Source organism: Histomonas meleagridis, assembly GCF_020186115.1.
Source record: "Histomonas meleagridis strain 2922-C6/04-10x chromosome Unknown contig_48, whole genome shotgun sequence".
NCBI lineage: Eukaryota > Parabasalia > Tritrichomonadida > Dientamoebidae > Histomonas > Histomonas meleagridis.
This window is the reverse complement of record NW_027150891.1, coordinates 390,281-414,755: the sequence shown is the minus strand read 5'-3', so window position 1 is coordinate 414,755 and position 24,475 is coordinate 390,281. Positions and strand designations below refer to the sequence as shown.

General features: G+C 28.3%; 4 protein-coding genes across 4 annotated transcripts; 1 reads left to right on the top strand and 3 right to left on the bottom strand.

Annotated features, from left to right (window-relative positions):
- Positions 1–1,575: 1,575 nt before the first annotated feature.
- GO595_006845 (microneme protein MIC12) lies at positions 1,576–5,391 on the bottom strand (the record flags this gene model as incomplete). Its single annotated transcript, XM_067920243.1, has 1 exon — positions 1,576–5,391. The coding sequence occupies one exon, from the start codon at positions 5,389–5,391 to the stop codon at positions 1,576–1,578; it is 3,816 nt and encodes a 1,271-aa protein (XP_067773065.1).
- A 5,921-nt stretch (positions 5,392–11,312) lies between these two features.
- GO595_006844 (ABC transporter family protein) lies at positions 11,313–13,619 on the bottom strand (the record flags this gene model as incomplete). Its single annotated transcript, XM_067920242.1, has 1 exon — positions 11,313–13,619. The coding sequence occupies one exon, from the start codon at positions 13,617–13,619 to the stop codon at positions 11,313–11,315; it is 2,307 nt and encodes a 768-aa protein (XP_067773064.1).
- Positions 13,620–17,647: 4,028 nt separating this feature from the next.
- GO595_006843 (putative integral membrane protein) lies at positions 17,648–18,820 on the top strand (the record flags this gene model as incomplete). The annotated part of the gene is made up of 1 exon (XM_067920241.1): positions 17,648–18,820. The coding sequence occupies one exon, from the start codon at positions 17,648–17,650 to the stop codon at positions 18,818–18,820; it is 1,173 nt and encodes a 390-aa protein (XP_067773063.1).
- A 4,679-nt stretch (positions 18,821–23,499) lies between these two features.
- GO595_006842 (ribosomal protein S3) lies at positions 23,500–24,150 on the bottom strand (the record flags this gene model as incomplete). The annotated part of the gene is made up of 1 exon (XM_067920240.1): positions 23,500–24,150. One exon carries the CDS (start codon positions 24,148–24,150, stop codon positions 23,500–23,502), a length of 651 nt encoding a protein of 216 aa, XP_067773062.1.
- Positions 24,151–24,475: the final 325 nt, after the last annotated feature.

Here is a 24,475-nt window from a genome sequence, read left to right as displayed (position 1 = left end):
ATAATAATTTATGATAATTGGCATACAAATATTAATAATTTGATAATTCGATTTAATATATTTTTTGATTAATATAAAAATCGGATTTATAAATTTATAATTGGAATACGTCTTAAGTAATGATAAATATGATATAAAATCACTTCCTAAAATACATAAAAATGATTTTGGTATTAATTTTATGGTTTGTTTTAGGATTTTGTATATAAAGATATTAACTTCGTCGATAAATTTGTTGTTTTCTAAATGAAAATATATGTAATTCATAAGAATCCGAATTATTTGTATTTGTTGTTGAATGGATATGGTATGAATGGATAATAAACATGAAAATGATATCAAATGAAGTGATTCATTCGGATATTGAAATGATGAAAATATTAATGGTAATACATTCATCGAAACATTATAAAACTTTAATGACCTTTCTAACAATTTAAATAGAAAAAAAATGGATTTCTCAATGTTGTTGTGATCTAACTTAAAGGATTTGTTTGGAATTGGTGATGGAAATGAATTGATTTTTTGATTTTGTAATAATGAAGCCAAACAAACAACAAGTTCATTAAAAAAATTATGGGAAGGATAATAAGAAATTATAGAAAGGATAATATCAAGACTTAAATCAAATTGAATTTCATATTCTGGACTGCCAATTTCTGGCAAAATTGAATGTGAAAAACAATGCTCAAAAAAAGAAATCAAACATTCATCACGTATTTTATATGTCCTTGGAGCAGAAAAAATATATTTGGTTTTTAATGATATATCAATGGTTTTTAAAACCATTAAACTGGTTTCATTATTAAGAGTATTTTTTGTGAAAAATTTTATTAGACCAGGAGTCTTTTCTTCTGCTTTACGTTTTTTAACAGGACTTTGCTTCATCTGGTTTTGATTTCATTGTAAACTATACAAAAAAGAGTGAGGAATTCCCCGAAACAATTCAAAATTTTTAACTAAACACATAGAAAATATTGAATAAAAAATCATAAAAAGTTTAAATCTTTGTTCCTCCTTACTAGAGATGAATTAATAATAAATATTTCATTTAATGTTATATATTTAACATTTAAATCAGAAAACTATTTTGATTAAAAAATTTATTTACTAATTGATAATGAAATATTTTATTTTTATAACTTAAAGTGTAAATAAAATAGAGTTCTCAGATAGGTAAAAACCACTGACCCTGAAGTATAATTCCATGTGAAATATGTAAACATTTTTTTGTACTTTTTTGGGTGAAATTTTTCTTTAGAAACAGTTTAGATTAGATAAAGCTACGCAATGGCCAATGATGAATTCTAAATAGAATGTCTTCTTGCTTAGTTAATTCTTGAGTAATTAATCACAAAAATTAATTTTGATCACGAATTTTATTAAAGTACAAAAACAATTTGACCCATGGAAACATTTCTTTTTACCCAAATGAGAACTCCAGTATAAAAGTATAAAACACCACAAATATATTTACACATACTTTAATTAAAATTATCACTTTTTCAAACGCTTCAGTTTTTGAATGTAAATCCGATGATTTTGCATTCATTCGTTTCTATCGTTGGGTGAACTTCATTCGTCCTCATCATTCATCAAATTCTCCATTGCCTGCATCAAATCCGCGTTTTCTTTTTGCAATTCTTCGTTGTTTTCTTTTAATTTTTTGATTTCCTCACACAAGGATTGAGTGTTTGGATCTTGGGTACCCAAACTCAGTTTCAAAGTTTCGTTTTCATTCTTTAAAGTTTCTTTTTCGTTATTTAAAGTTTGGATTTCTTTACACAAATCTTCGATTTTAATATATAAACTTTTGATTTCATTATTTAAAATTTCGATTTCATTATTTAATTTTTTGTTTTTTTGAATCATTTGTGAAAGCATATTTTTCATATTGTTAATTTTGTGGATAACTTCTCCTAAGTCACAGTCCAAGTTATCCAATACTTGATTGAGAACAAGCAATCGCTTTTCGACTTCGTTTACATCGATTTTATTATTGTTTAAATTGTTTTTATTTACTTCTTCATAATTATTAACATTTAATACCTTAAATATTTCTTCATATGATTTCTTCATTTCTTCAATTTGCGTTTTTACTTCTTCATAATTATCAACATTTAATACCTTAAACATTTCTTCATATGATTTCTTCATTTCTTTGATTTGAATTATTGCTTCTTCATAATTATTAACATTTAACACCTCAAACATTTCTTCATATGATTTCTTCATTTCTTCAATTTGCGTTTTTACTTCTTTATAATTATTGACATTTAATACCTTAAACATTTCTTCATATGATTTCTTCATTTCTTTGATTTGAATTATTGCTTCTTCATAATTATTAACATTTAACACCTCAAACATTTCTTCATATGATTTCTTCATTTCTTCAATTTGCGTTTTTACTTCTTTATAATTATTGACATTTAATACCTTAAACATTTCTTCATATGATTTCTTCATTTCTTTGATTTGAATTATTGCTTCTTCATAATTATTAACATTTAATATCTTAAACATTTCATCATTTAATTTCTTCATTTCTTCAATTTGTGTTTTTACTTCTTCATATGATTTCTTCGTTTCTTCAATTTGCGTTTTTACTTCTTCATAATTATCAACATTTAATACCTTAAACATTTCATCATTTAATTTCTTCATTTCTTCAATTTGTGTTTTTACTTCTTCATATGATTTCTTCATTTCTTCAATTTGCGTTATTACTTCTTCATAATTATCAACATTTAATATCTTAAATATTTCTTCATTTGATTTCTTCATTTCATTTATCATATCAACTGCTTCTTTTGTAGTTTTAGCATTAAGTGCATTAAATATTTGCGAATTGGAATTATACACTTCTTTGTACGTATCGATGACTTCTTTTGGAGTGTTAACTTTGAACGTCGAATATATTTCTTCATTGTTTCTGTTGATTTCATTCACATGTTTAAGAGATTCTTCCGTTAATCGCTTAATCTCTTGAAATGTTATGGACTCATCATCTTTCGTATTGACATTTAACACGTTTCTCATTTCTTTCATTGATTTGCTAAGTTCTTTGCTCCAATTGTTAAACTCTTCTTTCGTTCTGATATCAAAGAATTTAAAGACTTCGTCATTGAATTTGCGGATTTCATTAATTTCATTTGTCGTCTCTTCGTTGACTCTTTTCATTTCGTTGATTTCATTAATCGCTTCTTCTTTAGATTTAACTTTAAGATGTTCATAAAGTTCTTCAACTGTTCGTTTCGTAAGTCGTAAGAATTCAATCGATTTTTCGTTGTCGTTAATTCCAGATATCGCATTAATTTTATTGAATTCATTGTGAAATTGTTCATTTTCTTGTTTAATTCGTTCTTGTTCTCGAAGTTCTTTATTAAGTGTTTCAATTTCTTTTTCTTTATGCTGAAGTTCTTTCTCTTTCTCTTCTTGTTTCTCTTTGTTTTCTTTTTGTATTTTTGTTATATTCATCATAACTTTAATTTGCTGATTCACTTTGTTTATAGCTTCGTCCATTGTTTTGACCTTTAATAATGAAAACAGCTTTTCGTTGGCCTTATTAATTTCATTAATTTCATTTGTCGTCTCTTCGTTGACCCTTTTCATTTCATTAATTTGTGCAATAGCTGTTTCTTTATTATTGACATTAAGATGTTCATAAAGTTCTTCAACTGTTCGTTTCGTAAGTCGTAAGAATTCAATCGATTTTTCGTTGTCGTTAATTCCAGATATCGCATTAATTTTATTGAATTCATTGTGAAATTGTTCATTTTCTTGTTTAATTCGTTCTTGTTCTCGAAGTTCTTTATTAAGTGTTTCAATTTCTTTTTCTTTATGCTGAAGTTCTTTCTCTTTCTCTTCTTGTTTCTCTTTGTTTTGCTTTTGTATTTTTGTTATGTTCATCATAACTTTAATTTGCTGATTCACTTTGTTTATAGCTTCGTCCATTGTTTTGACCTTTAATAATGAAAACAGCTTTTCTCTGGTCTTATTAATTTCATTAAATTGATTTATTGCTTCTTCACTGGATTTAACATTGAGTGCACCAAATAGTTCTTCTTCTCTTTTTTCGAGATTTTTAATCTGTACTTTGAATCCGATCTCTTTTTTCTTGTTTTCTTTAAAGTAATTTTCTTGTCTCGTCATTAACATTTTTTCTTGACTCTTTAATAATTCAATTAATGTTCGATATTCTGTGATTTTATCTTTAGCTTCTTCAATAGAGTTAACTCCAAGTATTTTAAGTATTTCATTTTGCTCCAAATTTTCAGTAGAATTGGTTACAGTTTGTTGTGACATATTCTGCGGTGGCTGAACAAAGTTTTGTGGAGGCTGAAGAAGATTCTGCGGTGGTTGGATAACATTCTGTGGAGGCTGTAAAAGATTTTGTTGAGGCTGAAGAAGATTCTGTGGAGGCTGAAGAAGATTTTGTGGAGGCTGTAGAAGATTTTGTGGAGGCTGTAGAAGATTTTGTGGTGGTTGGATAACATTCTGTGGAGGCTGTAGAAGATTTTGTGGTGGTTGGATAACATTCTGTGGAGGCTGTAGAAGATTTTGCGGAGGCTGTAGAAGATTTTGTGGTGGTTGGATAACATTCTGTGGAGGCTGTAGAAGATTTTGTGGTGGTTGGATAACATTCTGTGGAGGCTGTAGAAGATTTTGCGGAGGCTGTAGAAGATTTTGTGGTGGTTGGATAACATTCTGTGGAGGCTGTAGAAGATTTTGCGGAGGCTGAACAAAGTTCTGTGGAGGTTGAAGAAGATACTGTGGTGGCTGCACTAAGTTTTGTGGTGGCTGAAGAAGATTCTGCGGAGGTTTAAATATAGGTCGCGGTGAGAATGGTCTATAAGAAGATTGCCTGGTGGCTTTAATGTACCCCTCTCTTTCAAACCGAACTTTATATGTATCTTCAACTGTTTCCAGTATTTCTACTTCATCATCTTTGTTGAGATGAAATATTGAAGTCTTTTTATCGGCCTTCAAATAAACATCACAATTTTCTATCACTTTACCTTTTGAATTGTCGACCGTTAATTCTGATATATTTATATAACCGAGAACAAAATATTCAATTTTTCTGTATGTTTGTTGCTGTTGTTGTTGATCTTGAACAAGTTTAACCCTATCAAATAATATCCTAGGTACAGCAAATGCTTCCTGATTAAAATCAGGATCCGCATATACTTTCATTTCATCTTGTTGTTGTACTTGATATTGTCCCTGTAGAGGTAATCGATATTGCGGCGGCATTTGGCTCTGTGTCTGCTGCGGTAATGCGACTTGAGGCGGCTGCTGCGGTAATTGATATATTGGCATTGGCGGCAATACTTTTTGTGACGATTGAAGTGATTGAAGATTTTGATTCTGCGTGTGCGGTATCATGTTTGCTTGCGAACTTGACAATTTGTTTTGCGTATTTTGGCCGTAAAAGTTTCTTCGTGTGTCAATGAGTGATGATGATATATTTGGCGCTTGAAGTAATGGAGTCGAAACTTTTGGTGTTTGTTCTATAATTGCTTTCTGTGGTTGTTCGTTTTCTCTTCTCCTTCTTTCTTTATATAAAGCAATTTCTTCTTTAGACAGAGGTTTATCTTGGATAATAATTTTGTGATCTTCATTCAACTTTGTTAAATATATTTTGCCTTCTTTAGTTTGTAAAATATTTTCTTGAAAATTCTCTATGCTACAATTCCCATGGTTATGAATATTATATGTTATTTCATCTGTAACAAATGTATTATATCTAAATTTCGGATTGCCAAGTGTAAATATATCAAAAAGTTTGGCACTTTTGATAACGTTGTTAAATATTATCGGTTCAGCACCATTATATATAGAAAATGGATATTTGGAAACATTAAGAATTAAACATTCTCTGATTATAGGCTTGCTTAGGTCAGAGATAGAAAATGCATGTGAATAAGTTTGTTCAATATATAACTTAACAAATGATGGGACTGAACAATCTCTTGTAACTATGCCAAAAGAATCACAGTTTTGTATAGTAGAATTGTATATAACTGGATTCGATAGTGAACCAAAACATGCAATAGCTGGAAATTTCATATTGAGAAATCGTGATAAATATACATATCCTGTAGAATATTCATAATTAACACCATTGCCTCCACACCCTTGAAAGGAACAACGTTCGATTTTAAGATTACTTTCTTTCATTCCATGGACTGATGAATTAATAACATCTTTAAAAATACAATCAGATGCATAAACAAGTGACTTCTCGGCAACAGATATACCGCCTCCTCTGCAATCTTCAAATTGTGTATTAAAAACATGTACATTTGATTGATTTAATACGAATATTCCTTTGCCTGGTTGACTACAAAATAATGACTCTCTGACTACCCCTGTAGAATTTTTGTAAATATAAAGTGAATATTTGGCTGTGTTTTTAAATGTAGTATTGCAAATTTTTGCATCTGAACGATCCATAACAAGAATCGAGGTATTTTGACTCTCTAAAAATTTACACCTTTGAACTGACCCACGTGACCTGTCCCTAAAGACAAGCGATGCTTTTACTCCTGAATAAAATTCACAATCATAAAATCTTCCTTTGGAGTTTGAAAAAATTTCAATTGTACACTCTCCTTCTAAATCGCTTGGGGAAAAACGACATCGATTTGCTATTAAAGTTGAACTAGATGTAACTTGAATTTTACATTTTAATTCTAATCTTTCCATTTTTGTCTTTCCAGAGCAAACTGTAAGCCACCTTAAAATAAATTGTGAATATGTTAAAAGAGAAGATAAATATATGTCCTGTCGAAATGAAATTTCACCAATTTGTGATTTATTTTTTATAAACAATGGCATATTCGGATCGATTAAATTCTGTTTTTCGGATATAGGTTCACATACCTCCCTGAGTCCCGTGGGGACTGGGATTTGTTGAGACATCTTGTCGAGATTTTGAATTAACGATATACTTATTGAATGGCCTGGGGTGCCTTTTTAAAAGCTCAATTTGAATGTAACAATCTTGGGTTTATTTGATCAATAAACGTTGCTTTGCAAAACTTATCAATGAATATTGAATCTCACTTCAAAAAATGCCATTTTTATACAAAATACAATTAAAACCAAATTCATAAGCATCAATGAGAAGAAAATTTTTTTTTTTAAAAAATGAACGTTTACTACATATTTTTTTTTCCCTTGTGACTTCAATAATATAATGATTGTGTGATTATAATTTTAAGAAGAAACTTGGTATATTCTACCAACTTATGGAAGTGTTTCGTTGGACTACTTCTAATGCTTCTAATGTCAGGGGCTCCGTTCTTTGAGTTCTGAAGGGAATGATAACATTCTAAATATAAAAAATTGGGTTTTTCATCTTGGGCAGATGTCTTCCCACAGAGGCACATATTTTTTATAAGCAAACATTAGAAAATATGCTCAAACTCTTGGAACCCTATAGCGTAAAAGATTGATTTTATTTTTCTAAAAGTTTTGTTGTGTGATTCAATCAAAAATGATCGATAGCTTTTTTTGAATTGTTTATCAATGACGATTAAACTTCAGTAATTATTAAATTTCTTCAACGGTTATTTTTTGTTTTATATTTTGGCAGAAATTGGGCAAACGGTCTCCTAAAGTTTTAAACCTTGGGAAAACGTTTTCTCACTCATTGCCTCCAAAGTTGAAAGAGCTTTTAGTGTAGAGAAGGGATGCGTATACAAAATATTTTATGTACAGATGTTAAGTCAATTTTTTTTTATCCCAATTGTTATTTTATGTTATTTTCATTCATTATAGCAAAATGATACTCAGTAAATAAAAGCATAAAAAAAATTTACAAAAAGTAATAGATAAAAAATGCTACAAAAAAGTGACTACCTGTAGTTCAAAATTTTCTGTTCTAATTGTCACATTTCTATCGATAAACTTTCGGTTGTGCGGCAAATGGAATACGGTTGCCAAGTTCTCTCTTTTCTATCAAAAGACAAATCAAGGTCAATTGCAAAGATTACAATCGATTCTTTATTTGATTCTGATTTACGAGAACGAATGTATGAAGAAAAAGATATTAATTTTTGTTTACCAATTTTATTTTTTTCTCTCAAATTAGATGATCCTTATTATTTAGATAAAACCCTTAACATACTTTCAAGGTGGCTTGTTGATCCAGCTGATCCTAATGCTATATTTAATTATGATCGATTTAATATATACATAAAATATTTTTTCCAAAATTTTCCCATAATTTTCGAAGAAGAGTTCCCAAACAACCGTGATTGTTATTGGGTAGCATATGAATTATTAGAAAATATTTGCAAAACCAATGAAACATGTCAAACATCTCCTTCATTTGATCTGCAAACATGGTATGAATGTATTAAATGTTTAATAACGTGTCTTGATCGCACCATAAAATTTAAGAAACATAGTGAACTTGCACCAACTCTTCGAAAATTATTTCTTAATTCATTTAAAAAAGCCGAACTTCGTGCATATGACCGTACCAAAGATCTTCTTGTAGACTTATATAACATTTGTTTAAAAGGTGAGCAAAGTAGCTCTCTTTGGGAAGAATTATTTCGCGATACAGTTGAAGAATTCGTTTATTCTCGCAACGATCAAAATCGAGTCAAATATTTGTATTCAATTTTAGGTCTCATGAAATGTATTACAAAAGAACAAGTACAATCCCAAAGATATTTTCCAATGCTTAGTATCTTTTTAAGTTATTCCATTGATGCGTTAACAAACAAACGAATATTATCATGTCGACCATTATTTCGGCGAAAATTTCCAACCGAAGCATTTTTACATATAATGCATGACACCGTCTTTATAGATAAAATTATATTTGATACTAGTGAAAATGCACCATCATCGGAAGAAGTATTATTTGTACACAACATCTTTAAAGTATTTTCAAGTGGTAATTTAAGATGTGATTCCAAATGGTTTGAATGTTTCATTCAATATATATTATATATTCTTCAGATATTAAGGCCGACTAATTTAGCAGTATATTTATTATTTAATTCATGTTATAACTTTGTTGTCGAATATCCACAAATATTTAAGCAAGTGTTAAGGACAATTCTTTATTATGCTTCATATGAGAAATTTGATATTGAGACAAAACAATATAAAAAGTTTACTGAGATCAAAAAGACGTATTGGTATCTTTCATTTGAAAACATATATGAATTAGCACTAATGGATGAAAATGATGAAATAAAATCGTCGATTCAAGCTTTAGCTAATAATTTCATGGTAACATTGAAACAAGATATTAATGAAATTAATATATATGCATTATTTTTACTTATCGAAACCGAAAATTCTTTAGCTTATGTATCACGAATATTTAATCTTGGAAATATAATTAAATCAAAATTGGATTCAAATCAATTCGCTTATACATGGGTTAAAACTGTTGGTTCATTATTATATACATTATCAATTTCAACATATTTCATTCCAAATATATCTGATGTACTAATAAATACTGGTGCAATCGAAACCATACTTAATTGGTTCGAAGGGCCGAATGTTAAAACGGAATTTTTGATTTATATATTCATTACATTATATGAACTATCAGGGAAAACTGATTTATTTAAGAAAAGTCGACGAATTTTATGTTATGTTTTATCATTTTTATCTAAAAGCATTAAAACACTTGAAAACATAACTGACGAAAATGACAATATTAAAAATGTTAAAAAACTCGCGCAAATATTAAAACATTCATTGTTAATACCATTAATTAATCCATCCCAAATCGCTAAACAATATAATAACATGAAAAACATCAAAAATTATATGTTAAACAACAAAAACATTTTAACATTTCATGAAGAAAAAGAAAACGATCAAATTCATTTAATCGTTAGAGGTAAATTTGGAATTTCTTCATTTAATATTACGAAAATATTACAAAAGGAAAAAGAACCTGCTCCAGAAATGCCGAATTCCAAATATGCGTTACGTGAAGCATTAAGAATTGATCAAAGATATGAACCTTTCGATGAATTTATTCCATTAAAAATTGGCACTGAAAGAAACAAATATATAAACTTATTATTATCTTTGGGCTTAATTAACATAGACTCCGAATTCGTTGAATTTCAAGATGATGATGTTCTAAGAAATTTCGATTCATATTGCGATTATTGTTCTTTTCCTATTTGCGTGACGCACGTTAATTCAAGTTCAGAGTCACTTTTCGATAAAGTTGACAATGATTCTAAACGGTTTAAACTGTTTTTGTCGCACTTAACGGATTCATTCAAAATGGCTTTTTGTAAGTTCGATTTTAAGGTTGCTCCTTGTGACTCTGATGTTTTAGTTGTCTTTAATGAAACAAATGATTCCGTCAACATTCATTCTAAATTAGGGGATTATAAATTAATAATTAATGTTTCCCCGAACTATCGTACCTTTGAAAAAGATGGGTATCTCTCTTACAAAATTAGAATAGTTTACATAATGACTCTTGATTTGATGTCACTTTTTGCTAAGAAAAAGTGGAAGGTTGTGTCAGTGGAAAAATTGCCACTGATCATAGGAATGCTATGCTTTTTAGATAAGGCAATAATCGCAACTCAAAAAAGATGTGTTTTGGCTGAGAAATATACGGAGTTGTATAAATTGAGAAAAAAGGAAATAGGGAAATTGTCAATGTTAAAAGGAAAATCAGTTCTCGAGGCTGCTGTGGATAATGAATAAAGAAAACGAAATTTCGAAATTCTGTTTTGTTATGTTCAAATTTTTATTGTTTGCATAGAAACATTTTCTATGAAAGCTGAAAACAAAATATTTTTATGAGAAAAATTACAAATTAACATCCAAAATGAATATCATCAGACAAAATTTAGCAAATTATTCGTGACTTATTATTGAAAAAAATAATTAATACACAACAACTTTTTTCATTTTTTGATAGTGTGTTTTCAAAACAAAAAATTTATTCATTAATATAATACATAATGTTAATTTAGTTTTAATGCAGTGCATCTTCAAAACGAAAAATTTATTCATTAATGTAATACATAATGTTAACTTGGTGTTAATGCAGTGCATCTTCAAAACGAAAAATTTATTCATTAAAATAATACATAATTTTAATTTGGTGTTAATACAGTTCATCTCAAAACGAAAAATTTATTCATTAATGTAATACATAATGTTTATTTGGTGTTAATACAGTTCATCTTCAAAACGAAAACCTTTGCAGAGAAAAATTATTAATAATTTCGAAAATAATTTTTACTTTGCTTATTTCCATTTCTACAAATTATTTTGTACATTCGATATTTCGTTTAGTGTTCCTGGTGCTCTAGCTCATCCGTCTCGATGATTTTCCTCATTGTGTCTTCCAAGCTTTCGATCATCACGTTATACTTTTCGAATCCCAAACTTTCCTTATTCTGTTCCAGCATCTCCAGCACGTCGGCAACTCTTAAGTCGCTTGGTATGGAGACTGTCATTTGGTTATTCTCGTCGAGAACAGCTTCCGCAACAATAGATCTCACGAGTTCTAATATTCGTTCCATGTTTGGCTCTCCGCCAATGAACGTAATGTTATATCCGCATTTATATTTGTTACGCATTTCCGCTGCTGTGCCACTAAATGAGATATGTCCATGTTGCATAACAATAATTTGTGATGAAAATGATTCAGATTCTTCTAGTGAATGCGTGGTCATTAATACTGTGCTATCTCGATGATTCTCTAATACTTTTTGAATCAATTGTCGAGATTGTGCATCAACTCCTGCAGTAAGTTCATCCAAAATAATAATACTTGGGGACTTAAGTAACGCTAATATTAATTGAAGTTTACGTTTTTGTCCTCCACTAAGGTCTTGTGTTTTACTTCCAGCACAATGTGCCAACTCAAGCGCCGATAGGTAATATTGAATGTCCCTCTCAATTGCCTTTTCACTTTTGCCCGTAAACCTGTCAAATAATTGAATCATTTCTTTGACAGTGAAGTCCTTGATGAAGCAGTTCTCTTGGAAAACAACGCCTAATGACCTGTAAACAAAAGAGAAATCATTAACAATCGGCTCGCCGAAGAAGAAGATGTTACCTTCAGTTATAGGGAATGAACCAATTAAAGAATTAATTAGTGTGGTCTTTCCAGAACCGTTTGGCCCAATTGTTACAACTATTTCACCAGGTTTAATACTTAATGAAACGTCATCAACAGCTTTGATGTTAAGCCTGCCGCCATAAATCTTGGTCAAATGTTCAAAGCGAATGGCTTCTTCTGGATCATCAATATTTAGAACTTTAGGCTTGCCAAACAAAGCCCTCCAGACTTCGCTTTTGAACATATTTCTCCATCCAATCAATGGCCTTCCATAAGCTTGTGGATTCATTAGTGTAAACCAAAATGCTAAAATCGAATAAAAGATGAAATTACCAATAATACATAACAGAGCCGAAGTTCCTGATATTTTGTTGTGTACAAAGCCTAAGTTACTCCATGAAAGTGGTTCTCCATCTTTTTTAGCTGCTTGCATAAGTAAATTTATTAATGTGAATCCACCTTGAGGGAATAGAACAGACAAAACAATCCACATTTCTTTGGGAATATTACTTTCGAAAGATATTAATATCATAAAAACAATAGTAACGAATATTTGGAATAATAAGAAACCACTAATGGAACCAGTTGACTTAAGTAATGGTGCAAATACAAAGAAGATACAAATAATACTTAGAACCGTAAGTAATGTTACAACTAAATCAAGTGTAATATCGGTTCCTTTGGAGTCTTCAATGGTGCAGCATGTGAAGACGACCGTTAAGACCGTTACCGGTATTTGTTCGATGAAGGAGGCGAGGAAAAGTGCCAAGTGTTTGACTAACTCTGACAGGTTGTACATTCGGAGCATAAAGAAAATACGCTCAACATTAAGTTGATAAAATATTTGACTATCAGAAAAAATTGGAAAGATCATCCCCATTAAAAAGAGTGAAATAACAGTCGATTGAGAAACTGCTGGTGTATAATGAGCTAATCCCATTGACTTAACATTCATTTTTATCTTTTTGATGTTTTCATAAAGATATTGAAAATATCCATGAACAAATGTGGGTTGAACGTACGTTTGTTCGAGAAAATCAGACGAAGATATCAATGTAACGGAATAATTTGGTGCAAGATAAATACCATAATTTGACTCATTCTTTGTTTTAAGATATTTTTCAAGTTCGGACCTTGAGGGAAATGGTTGTAATTTTTCATATCCAGGGAAAAAACCATTTAGAAAGTTCTTTGTAAAAGTATCATTAGGAGCATAACCAACATCGATTTCAGACGTTTGAAGTAATAAGTTTAATTCTTCCCATTTACCTGAAATTTCGGTTATATTAGGCGTAAGAACTTCAGTTGCTTTAATAGGGTTTCGTGTAATTAAATATGCAAAAGCACTCATGAATATGCCACCAAGTATTAGGACATACCAAATTGGCGACTTGATGCGAATTTTCATTATTGTTGAAAAAAATAAGGAAAATTGCTTTGTCTTAGTAACTCCGAGTAAGGACTTGCTTGCATCAAGAGGTGTTGGATCAACTGTTTCTAATTCATAGGAAGCTGAGGATAATTCCTTCATGAAAGAAGAACAGGAATTGAATGACGGTTAGTATTCAAAATTCAGTGATTACGATCGATTTTTGAAACAGGCATTTTTGTCGTTTGTTTATGGAATAACTTTTTGAATGATTCAGATGTATTTTTAAAAAATACAACTTTTTGACATTAAACGTCTTCTTCAAAAAAACAATCCATACGCTTAAAACTCGGACGGGATCAACATGATTTTTTTGGATGGGTTTTATTTATATTTTATATTTGTTATAAATATATATTTTGTCAACTTATTTTGCAAAATATGCATTATTTTTTCAAAAAGTAAAAGTAAGAAATTTCAATTTTTAAATGGGTGTAATATGTTTCCTACTACGCTTAGCGTAATGGTTTTATATGATAATACTGTATTGCCTCCATTCGAATGGGAAAAAAATTAATTAAAGTACAAAATATACGTTAAATCACTTCATTACCCATTAACACAAATTTAAAAAATAACCTTAAAGATTAACTATATACCCAGAAAAAATAATTTATTTTTGTGACAAAGTTTAAGATTAAAAAATCGTAATGAATGCTTTTGTTTTATCCGTCATAATTTTTAATCATTATTTCAAAATTCATTGTTTTTTTTTTTTTAAACACAAAATAAACCAATAATCATGCTTTAGTTTTTAATAATAATCACATGTAATAGTTTATTCATAAAAACAGTAAATTCCACTTAAAATAAAAAAAATTAACAACGAAGTCTAAACAAATTGATATTCATTGTAAAAACATAATTTGAATCATTACAATGTTTCATTACTCTAAGTTCTTGCATTTTGATATGGGAACATTTTCCTTGTTGATGTGCTCATTTTTGTTTTACCATAATTGCTGATTTAAATAATAATTTAACTATTTCAATATAACCTTCTCTAGATGCTGCTTTTATTGCTGTTACAAATATTTTAAATAATTTCCAAATATTATTTTGAAACATCAAATTATTATAATAAACATTAAATAAGGTAAATAAATGTTTTTTGCATTAATATCAATTCCTTCTTGTTCCAAAAGTAATTTAACTATTTCTATATAACCTTTTTTAGATGCCAAAATAAGTGCTGTATCAAATAATTTAATTAATTTCCAAATATTATTTTATAACATTAAATTATTAAAACAAATATCAAATACAACAAATAAATATTTTTAGCATTAACATCAATTCCTTCTTGTTTAAGAAGCAATTTAACGATTTCTGTATAGCCATTATAAGATGCTCTCATAAGTGCCGTATCATATAATTTAAATAATTTCCAAATATTATTTTGAAATATAAAATTATTAAAATTAATAAATAAAACAAATAAACATTTATATCATTAACATGAATTCCTTCTTGTTCAAGAAGTAATGAAACTATTTCTGTATAACCTTCCCTAGATGCATACATAAGTGCTGACCAAAATAATTTAAATAATTTCCAATTATTATTTTGAAATATTAAATTATTAAAATAAATATTAAATAAAACAAATAAATATTTTTAGCATTGATATCAATTCCTTCTTGTTCAAGAAGTAATTTAACTATTTCTGTGTGCTCATATACAGATGCTAATATAAGGGCTGTATCAAATAATTTAAATAATTTCCAAATATTGTTTTGTAATATTAAATTATTCAAATAAATTTTAAATTATTCAAATAAATATCTTTAGCATTAATATCAATTCCTTCTTGTTCAAGAAGTAATTTAACTATTTCTGTATGACCTTTTGAAGATGCTTTAATAAGTGCTGTAGAAAATAACATAAATGGTTTTCAAATATTATTTTGAAATATAAAATTATTAAAATAAATATAAAACAAAATAAATAAATATCTTTAGCATTAATATCAATTCCTTCTTGTTCAAGAAGTAATTTAACTATTTCAATATAACCTTCCCTAGATGTATACATAAGTGCTGACCAAAATAATTTAAATAATTTCCAATTATTATTTTGAAATATAAAATTATTAAAATAAATTTTAAATAAAATAAATAAATTTCATCTTTAGCATTAACATCAATTCCATTTTGTTCAAGAAGTAATGAAACTATTTCTGTATAACCTTCCCTAGATGCATACATAAGTGCTGACCAAAATAATTTAAATAATTTCCAATTATTATTTTGAAATATTAAATTATTAAAATAAATATTAAATAAAACAAATAAATATTTTTAGCATTGATATCAATTCCTTCTTGTTCAAGAAGTAATTTAACTATTTCTGTGTGCTCATATACAGATGCTAATATAAGGGCTGTATCAAATAATTTAAATAATTTCCAAATTTTATTTTGTAATATTAAATTATTCAAATAAATTTTAAATTATTCAAATAAATATTTTTAGCATTAATATCAATTCCTTTAAGTTCCAAAGTATATTTCACAAGTTCAATATTTCCTGAAATTGTTGAATATAATATCAATGCATATGGAATTGGGCTTTCTCTGAGAAAATATTTAACAAGATATAAGTTTCCTTTAATTGCTGCTTTTCTGATATGAAATTCATTGATTTTCATTCCATTTTCTCTCAAGAATGAAAAAATTTCATAATTGAAAGAAATTGTGCATTTTCTTCCTAAATCTTCGAAATTTTTAATATTTCCTATTTTATTTTCATAAAGATATTTAAAGATATCGTTTTTATGGAATTTAATTGCTGTTTCATAAGCTTCTCCAAATGATGAATGATTTTGTTCACATAAATGAATGATTTCAAAATTTCCACCTGCAATTGCATATTTACCTGTTTTCCCTACTTTTGCACCATTTATAAGTAAATATTTAAAACATTTAATAGCAGAAAAAAAAGCTGTATAATCAATTAATGAAACATTTTCTTTATTAATGAATGAGCATCTTTCATAAGGTGATGGTTCAATTGTTTGATTAAAATCAAATTTTGTTTGTGATGATATTTCTTGAAGTTTTTCTATTTCATCATTTCGAATTATTTTCGCAATTTCATTTGGATTATGTCCTTCTTTAATTAACTTCTTATGAAGTTCCCAATCATTCTTTGAAAGCTCTTTATAATTTTCCTTAAAATATTTTATGTAAAATTGTTCTCTTAAACTTTTACAATTTAAATCACGATATAAATGTTCAAAATCTTCTTCTGTTAAATATTGGATAAAATGTTGATTACGTATAATTTTATTTCCTATGAATTCTGACTGAATATAACCATTTTCAACTAAAATATAATAAAAATACTTGGCTTCTTCCGTACGTTTATCAAATAAAAATTTTTTTAAATATTTTGTTACAGTTTCATTTCCTTCAAAAATTTTCATTTCTTTTAAAAACTTCAAACATATATCAGAATTATTATTCTTTAGAACAAACAAACTGTACACCATTTGAAGAATGATTAAGTTAGTAGAAATTGGATAATTTTTATCAATTTTGCTAATTAATTCATTTGCTGATTGAACAATATTTTCTTCATTCAAGCTGAAAATTATCTTCTTTATTGATAGTAACATATCCCATTCATTTTGAGATGGCGTTTCTTCGTTAAGATTCCCATCAAACATTCCAACTTGTAAAAGTGACTTCTGAAAGCACAAACAAAAAATTATACAAAAATTTAGTGTACATTACCTACAATTAAAAAACACTTCTTTTTAAAGAGAAAATTCAAATATAAGTCAAAATCTTAGTTATAATTTTTTAGATTTAACAAATTTGGAATTATCACTTAAAATTTGTTTTCTCATGTAAACTTTGTTTGCACAAGATATTCCAAATAAATGTTTAGTTTAACTTCAGCTCTAATTACAATTCATCAATATTATATAAATTGAATCTTTTTAAAAATTTAAAAGGTTTTCTAATTACATTAGTACAAGGCACAATGCATCTTATTCATTTTGTTTATAGAAATAAAAAATGCTCAAACAACTGCATATTGGTTCTAAAACGTTTTGATCGTTTCCGAACCATCGTTATCGTTGTCGGTTCAATTAACCGTTTGCCGGCATAGAAATCACTCACAATGGTAAACAAGCCCGCTCCAAAGTGGCAGCGCATCTATGCCATCCCTGGTATGCTTATATTTGGTACCTGCACTGTCGTTACTCAAAAACTTCTTTTTTCACAATCATCCAAAGGTCTAGAGAAATATGGTGATCATGGTGTTCATGATTTTCGTAAACCATGGTTCCAAACCGATCTTATGTTCTGTGGCATGATGCTTTCACTTATTGCATATTTAATTCTCGGTCGAAAAGATAAGAAAGCCCAAGAAATAAATGAAGAGCCAGTACCAATTAAGAATCGGATTAAGTTTTATCTCGGATGTTCGCTACCAGCCATTTGTGATTTATGTGCCACTTCACTTTCCAATGTCCAACTTCTTTATATTAATGCTTCAGTATGGCAAATGCTTCGAGGCTCAATGGTTATATTCTCATCACTTTTCTGTGCCTTTATTCTCAAGCGCCCACATTACCCATACATGTGGTGGTCAATTCTTGGTGTTGTAATTGCATTAACAATTGTCGGCATAGCATGCGTAATGTCCACTGGCGCTGGCGTAGCAGGTGTTTCCCAGTCTAAGACCATCATGGCCATCTTTTTAGTCATTGTTGCACAACTTATTCAAGCCACCCAATTAGTAATTGAAGACTTCATCTTACATGACTGCGACACACATCCGCTACAACTTGTCGGACTTAAGGGAACATGGGGCTTTATCTTTTGCACGAGCATTGCGATGCCTACAGTTCAATTTCTTGGTGGCGATGAAGGTAATGGTGTTCATGAAGATATTGTTGATACATTTACGATGATTGGAAATAACACATTCATATTAACATTTGTAGTTTTGTATTGTCTTTTCATTCTCTTTTATAACGTCGGCGGAATGTTAGTGATTAATGTGTACTCTGCTGTGCATCGAACTATTTTGGAAGGATTGAGAACTGTTTGCATTTGGATTGTTCAACTTATAATATTCTATACAACAGGTAACTATAAGTTGGGCGAAGAATGGAACGCGTGGAGCTTGATGCAGTTGGCAGGCTTCTTCTTGCTGTTCACGTCCACTTTGATGTATAACAAGATCTTGAGATTGCCCTTCTTTAAGTACCCTGACGAACCACTAAAGGAAACACAAGAATCGATAAACTCACAGCCTTTGTTGACACAGAACAAGGATGAGGAGTGAGTCGACTTGCGATAGTTATAAATATTTCATTATAAATTTTTGTTATATGTTTGTGTATCATAAAACATTCACTTGAACTTAAATAAATGTATGTGTGTGGTTAATGTGTTTCACGAGAGAAAATTTTTTAAAAAAGTTCAGATTTAAAATTTGTGTATTATTTGAATTTCTTGTTAACTTAATTTTCGATTAAAATTTTGATGAATTGTATTCTTTATAATGATACGATTATATAGATGTGTTAATATTAACTTTTTATTAACGATTTATTTGATATAAGTTTAAGCTTTAAAAAATAAAATTAAAATTGAAATGAATTCATTTTTACTTAAATCAAAAATATATTGAACAATTTCATATAGTTTAGAAATTATTCCATTAATGCGCTTTTAATTAAATGTTTTTTATCCATTGATCATTTTCATTGTCAATTAATTCATTAAATTCTTCATTTACAAAATCAGTTTGTTGGTTTCTTGTTGATGAACTTTGTGATGTTTCCGATTTAACATTTGAATTTTGTTTTCGATATTTTCGGTGTAAAAATATAACAATTCCAACAATAATAAGAATTATTGATACTGCGCCACATATTATACCAATTAACACATCGTTTGACATTTTGTTATTATTTTTAGCTGATTCATTGTCAAGTATAGTAAGGAAATTGCTATTATATATATAATATGTCGAATATTGATAAATTATATATTCATATGAAATGAAACTGGAATAAACATAAAAATATGTCGAATTAAGTAATGTTATACTAATTGTATTGGTGAAAATCAATTTGGAAATAACTGTTTGCGTAATCAAATGTTTCGAAATTAATGTTTGAATGAATGTTACACCAGATTGCAACGAGGCTGTGAATGCATGCGATTTGGTGAAGAAATTACTGTGAGAAAATGTATTTGATTGTGAATATGTATTTGATTTAGAAAATGAATTCGATTTTGAATAAGTATTCGATTCAATATATGTATTACTTTGCGAAAATGTATTTGACTGTGTAAATGTATTAGAAAATGTGTTGGATTGCGTGAATGTATTAGAAAATGTGTTCGATTGTGTGAATGTATTGCTTTGCGAAAATGTATCAGAAAAAGTATTAGAAAATGTAAATGATCGCGTGAATGTATGTGTTGGTCACGGATATTGATTACATCCTTCAATAGATGAGCCTTTCGATACATTAAATGGACCAAATCTTTCGCCTTCATATAAATCTGATGTCATAACACATGTTGCAGGTACACCTGAAAATGCATTTGAAACTATATATGTTGGCGATTTATATCCGGTGAAATAAATACATTTTAATTTTATACAGTTTTGAAATGAATAACTAAAAATTGATATAACTTTTTGACCAATATTTATTGTTTCTAATATAGAGCAATAATAAAATGCATAACTTTCAATCGATGTAACTAAATCTGGAATTGTGATATTAATTATTGATGAACAGTGATCAAATGTATGTTCGTTAATTGTTATTATCGAATTTGGTATTCTAATATTGACTAATAAATAACAATAATAAAATGCATAACTTTCAATCGATGTAACTAAATCTGGAATTGTGATATTAGTTATTGATGAACAGTGATCAAATGTATGTTCTTTAATTGTTGTTATTGAATTTGTTATTCTAATATTGACTAATAAGTAACAATAATAAAACGCATAACTTCCAATTGATGTAACCAAATCTGGAATTGTGATATTAGTTAATGCTTCACAATCACTAAATGCACTATCTCCAATCGTTGTAACTGAATCTGACATTTGAATTTCAGTTAATGATTTACAAAAACAAAATCCATAACTTTCAATATTTGTAACTGATTTCGGAATTGCAAATATTTCTTCTATTATTCCTCCTGGACAACAAACAATCGTTGTATAATTTTTATTATAAAGAATTCCTTTCTGATCATTTATATAATAATTATTTCCTTCAGATACTTCAATAAATTGAAGTGATTCACAATATGCAAAAGCACCTTCCCCAATTGATGTAACTGAATCTGGTAATGTAATATCATTTAATTTATAACATCCAAAAAATGTATAATCTTCAATTGATGTAACTGAATTTGGAATTGTAATATTAGTTAATGATTGACAATCATGAAATGCATAAATTCCAATTGATTTAACTGGATTTGGAATTACAACATTAATTAATGAAAGGCAATAATCAAACGTATGAGCTTCAATTGATGTTAATGATTTTGAAATTTCAATATGAATTAAATTTGTACAACTATAAAATGCAGAACTTCCAATTGATGCAACCAAATCAGGAATTTGAATTTCAGTTAATGATTCACAATTATAAAATGCATTATCTCCTATTGATGTAACGTTTTCACTAATTTGAATCGTTGCCAATTTACCACAATTACCAAATGCACAACTTCCAATCGATTTAACTGAATTAGGAATTTTGATATCAGTTAATGATTTGCAATTATAAAATGTATAATCTTCAATTGATGTAACCAAATCAGGAATTTTGATATCAGTTAATGATTTGCAATTATAAAATGTATAATCTTCAATTGATGTAACTGAATGTGGAATTTTGATATCAGTTAATGATTCACAATTATAAAATGCATGACTTCCAATTGATGTAACGTTTTCACTAATTTGAATCGTTTCTAATTTATCACATTGATAAAATGCACGACTTCCAATCGATATAACTGAATCTCCAATATTAACAGAAATCAAAGAATCCCATCGTGAAAATGATTCAATTTCTAATTCTTCAACACCACTTTTAATAAAAAGATGTTGTGTTGAAGTTTGATATGTGCTTCTTCCTAAATATTCATCATATGTATAAATAGTAAGTGTTGAAGTTGTCGAATTAAATGTTTCAAATGATTGTATAAAAAAGACAATAAATAATAATGAAATAATTTTGTTTTTAATGTTTTCTTTCGTATTGATGTTTCGTTTATATTTATTTAAATATTTATTGAATTTTGTTAAATACATAATAGAAATAAAATTAATATTTATAAATTTTTTTATAATTTTATTTATTATGTCATTTATTAATAAGAAAATATTCGAAAATATATCAATGAAATAATGAAAGAAATAAAAAAATTGAATTGAAATATTTATATTCAAAAACGTTTTAATTAAATCATTAAATAATTTGCATGAATAAATAAAAAACAAAAATAAGAGAAAAAGAATTTCATATTTTATTCCGACTTTATTATTATGAAAAATCATATTTGTTGAAATAAATTTTGTTCCATAATAAAAGAAAGAAAAAATATAAATTGAAAATTGTTGAAATAAAAAAATAAATATTGCCAATAAATTACAGAAGTTATTACAATAAGATGTTTCCATTAAAAAATGATTTTGTTTATAATTGGATATAATCAAAATTTCTCGTATTAACAATGATTTAAAATTATAACTTGAAAAATTGTTTTGTTTTCTGAAACAATGTTTTGATAAATTATAACAATAAATATGAATAAAAACAAATAAGAAATATGAAAAGATATTTTGATTCATATAAGATATTGTATGAGAATTTTTTGGTAAGCTTGGTCCTAAATATTGAGTAACGCGTAACATGTGTTGTTTTTAAAAAAAAATTAGGATGAACTCTTTGTCTTGCTTCAAAAAAATTACCTTTTCACCAATGACCAAATAATTAGTCAAATTACAAAATCGTAGTACTTTTGTGTAAATAATTGAATATTCCGGATAAAAAATTAAATATCATCATTTTAGGTAATTGTTTTTTGCTACAGACAAACCTTGTCAATTTTAGTCGCAAAAATTGTGTGAGAAAGGCGGGGAATTCCCCGTAGGGTTTGAAAATGTGATATGAAAAAATTGTTCTGACCATTCATCATCAACACCTTTTCTCGTTACCTCTTTTATAAACTTTTTTAGACATTTTCGTTTTTTTAATCATTTTATCTCTCTCTTTCAAACATCTTTGGTTCACTTAATAACATAATTTTATCATCAAAATCTGACGTTTTGCTCCATCTATTTTTTATCTCACAAATTTAATTACAGTAAAATGACATCTAAATTATTTTTTTGCTTCTAAAATTGACAAGGTTTGTCTGTAGCAAAAAACAATTTCCCAAACATATTTTAGTGATACTTTCTAACGTTCTCTTAAATTGAAGAATCTTTGAGAGATACTTTATTTAATTATTTCAAAGTTTATTTTCCCATTAAACATATTGTAAAATTATTGATTTTATTTAAAAAAAAATGTTTCATTACTTATTTTTTATGTAAAAGATGTTAATGTTCAAAATGATGACTTCTTATTCTATATAAAAACAGAAAGAAAATCATTTAAACAACAATTGGTATCATGTTTTTTATCATAATCTAATCTTCTGATAAGTTATGGTGGTATAATTGGAAGGTTCGAATTGGATTTACTCTTTTTTACCCATTCATCATTTTTGACAGTTTGAGGGTTTTCTGACAACTTTAATCGTGAAGCCTTCTGCTTTCAAAGATCTACTTTATTGTTGAACAAAAGATTCTGCAAGTAGGCTTTGGGTTACATTAAATGTTGTAATAATTGTTTGTCTGATTTTACCTATTTTTATGAAATATTCTAATGCACTAAAGAAGAACAAAAAAATTGTGATTCCAAATTTTTAATCTTTGGCTTCGTGTACTTTGATGACATCTGGTTGTGGTTCACGAGGACCTGTAATTCCTTGTGGATCGTGTGCCAACATAATGAGAACACGGATACCAACAACGGCTTGCTTCATTGGGATATGACCTACAGCCTTTAATACGTACTTTTGTGAAACATCACCACTCTTAACCATATAACCTTCACGGAATTTCATAGCAGCAGCACGAGCTGACCTCATCTTACCTGAGATAACGACTTCGCAACCACGTGCGCCTGCGTCCATAACAAAGCGGATGATGGAATAAGCAGCACGACGAGCTGGGATACGGTTGACAAGCTTGAAACGAAGAGATTCGAGTTGGTTAAGGGCGGAAAGACCACGGCGTTGGATACGATCGATGAAGATTTCAAGTTGGTCATCCTTGATGTGCCATCTCTTTAAGACCATCATACGGATTTCTTGAAGGCGGCGTCCATTGTTATCAACAAAAAGTTTTGTATTAGAAGCCTTGATGATGATTTCTGTACGGGATGGTGTTGTACGAACTTCGCAGCCACCATAACCATCAGCAGCTAATTCACGTGTGAACAATTCGTTAAGTTCAGCATAGAAAAGGCCTGTTTCGATAATGCGGCGTACCTTTGTGCAGCGTTGTGCCTTCATCTAAAAGGCTGACCAAAACCGCCAAAAAGCACACAAATTATACACGACCGTTTAAAAGTGCAATATCGATTAGAACGCAAAATAAATTTTTAAATATTTGACTTTAATAAAAAAAATTTTGTCTTCGTGAGGTTCTTAAATTTTATTTGCATGTAGAAGCATCTTTTTTTTTTTTTTTGTTTTAATATCTTGTAGAGATGCATCTGATAATAATATTTCAACAATTGAGAACTTCTTAATAATATTATTGTAGTGAAACTGTAACGAAATAAAATATTAAGTGCTGAAATTAATGTTCTAAAATGTTCTTCAGAAGTAAAACAGG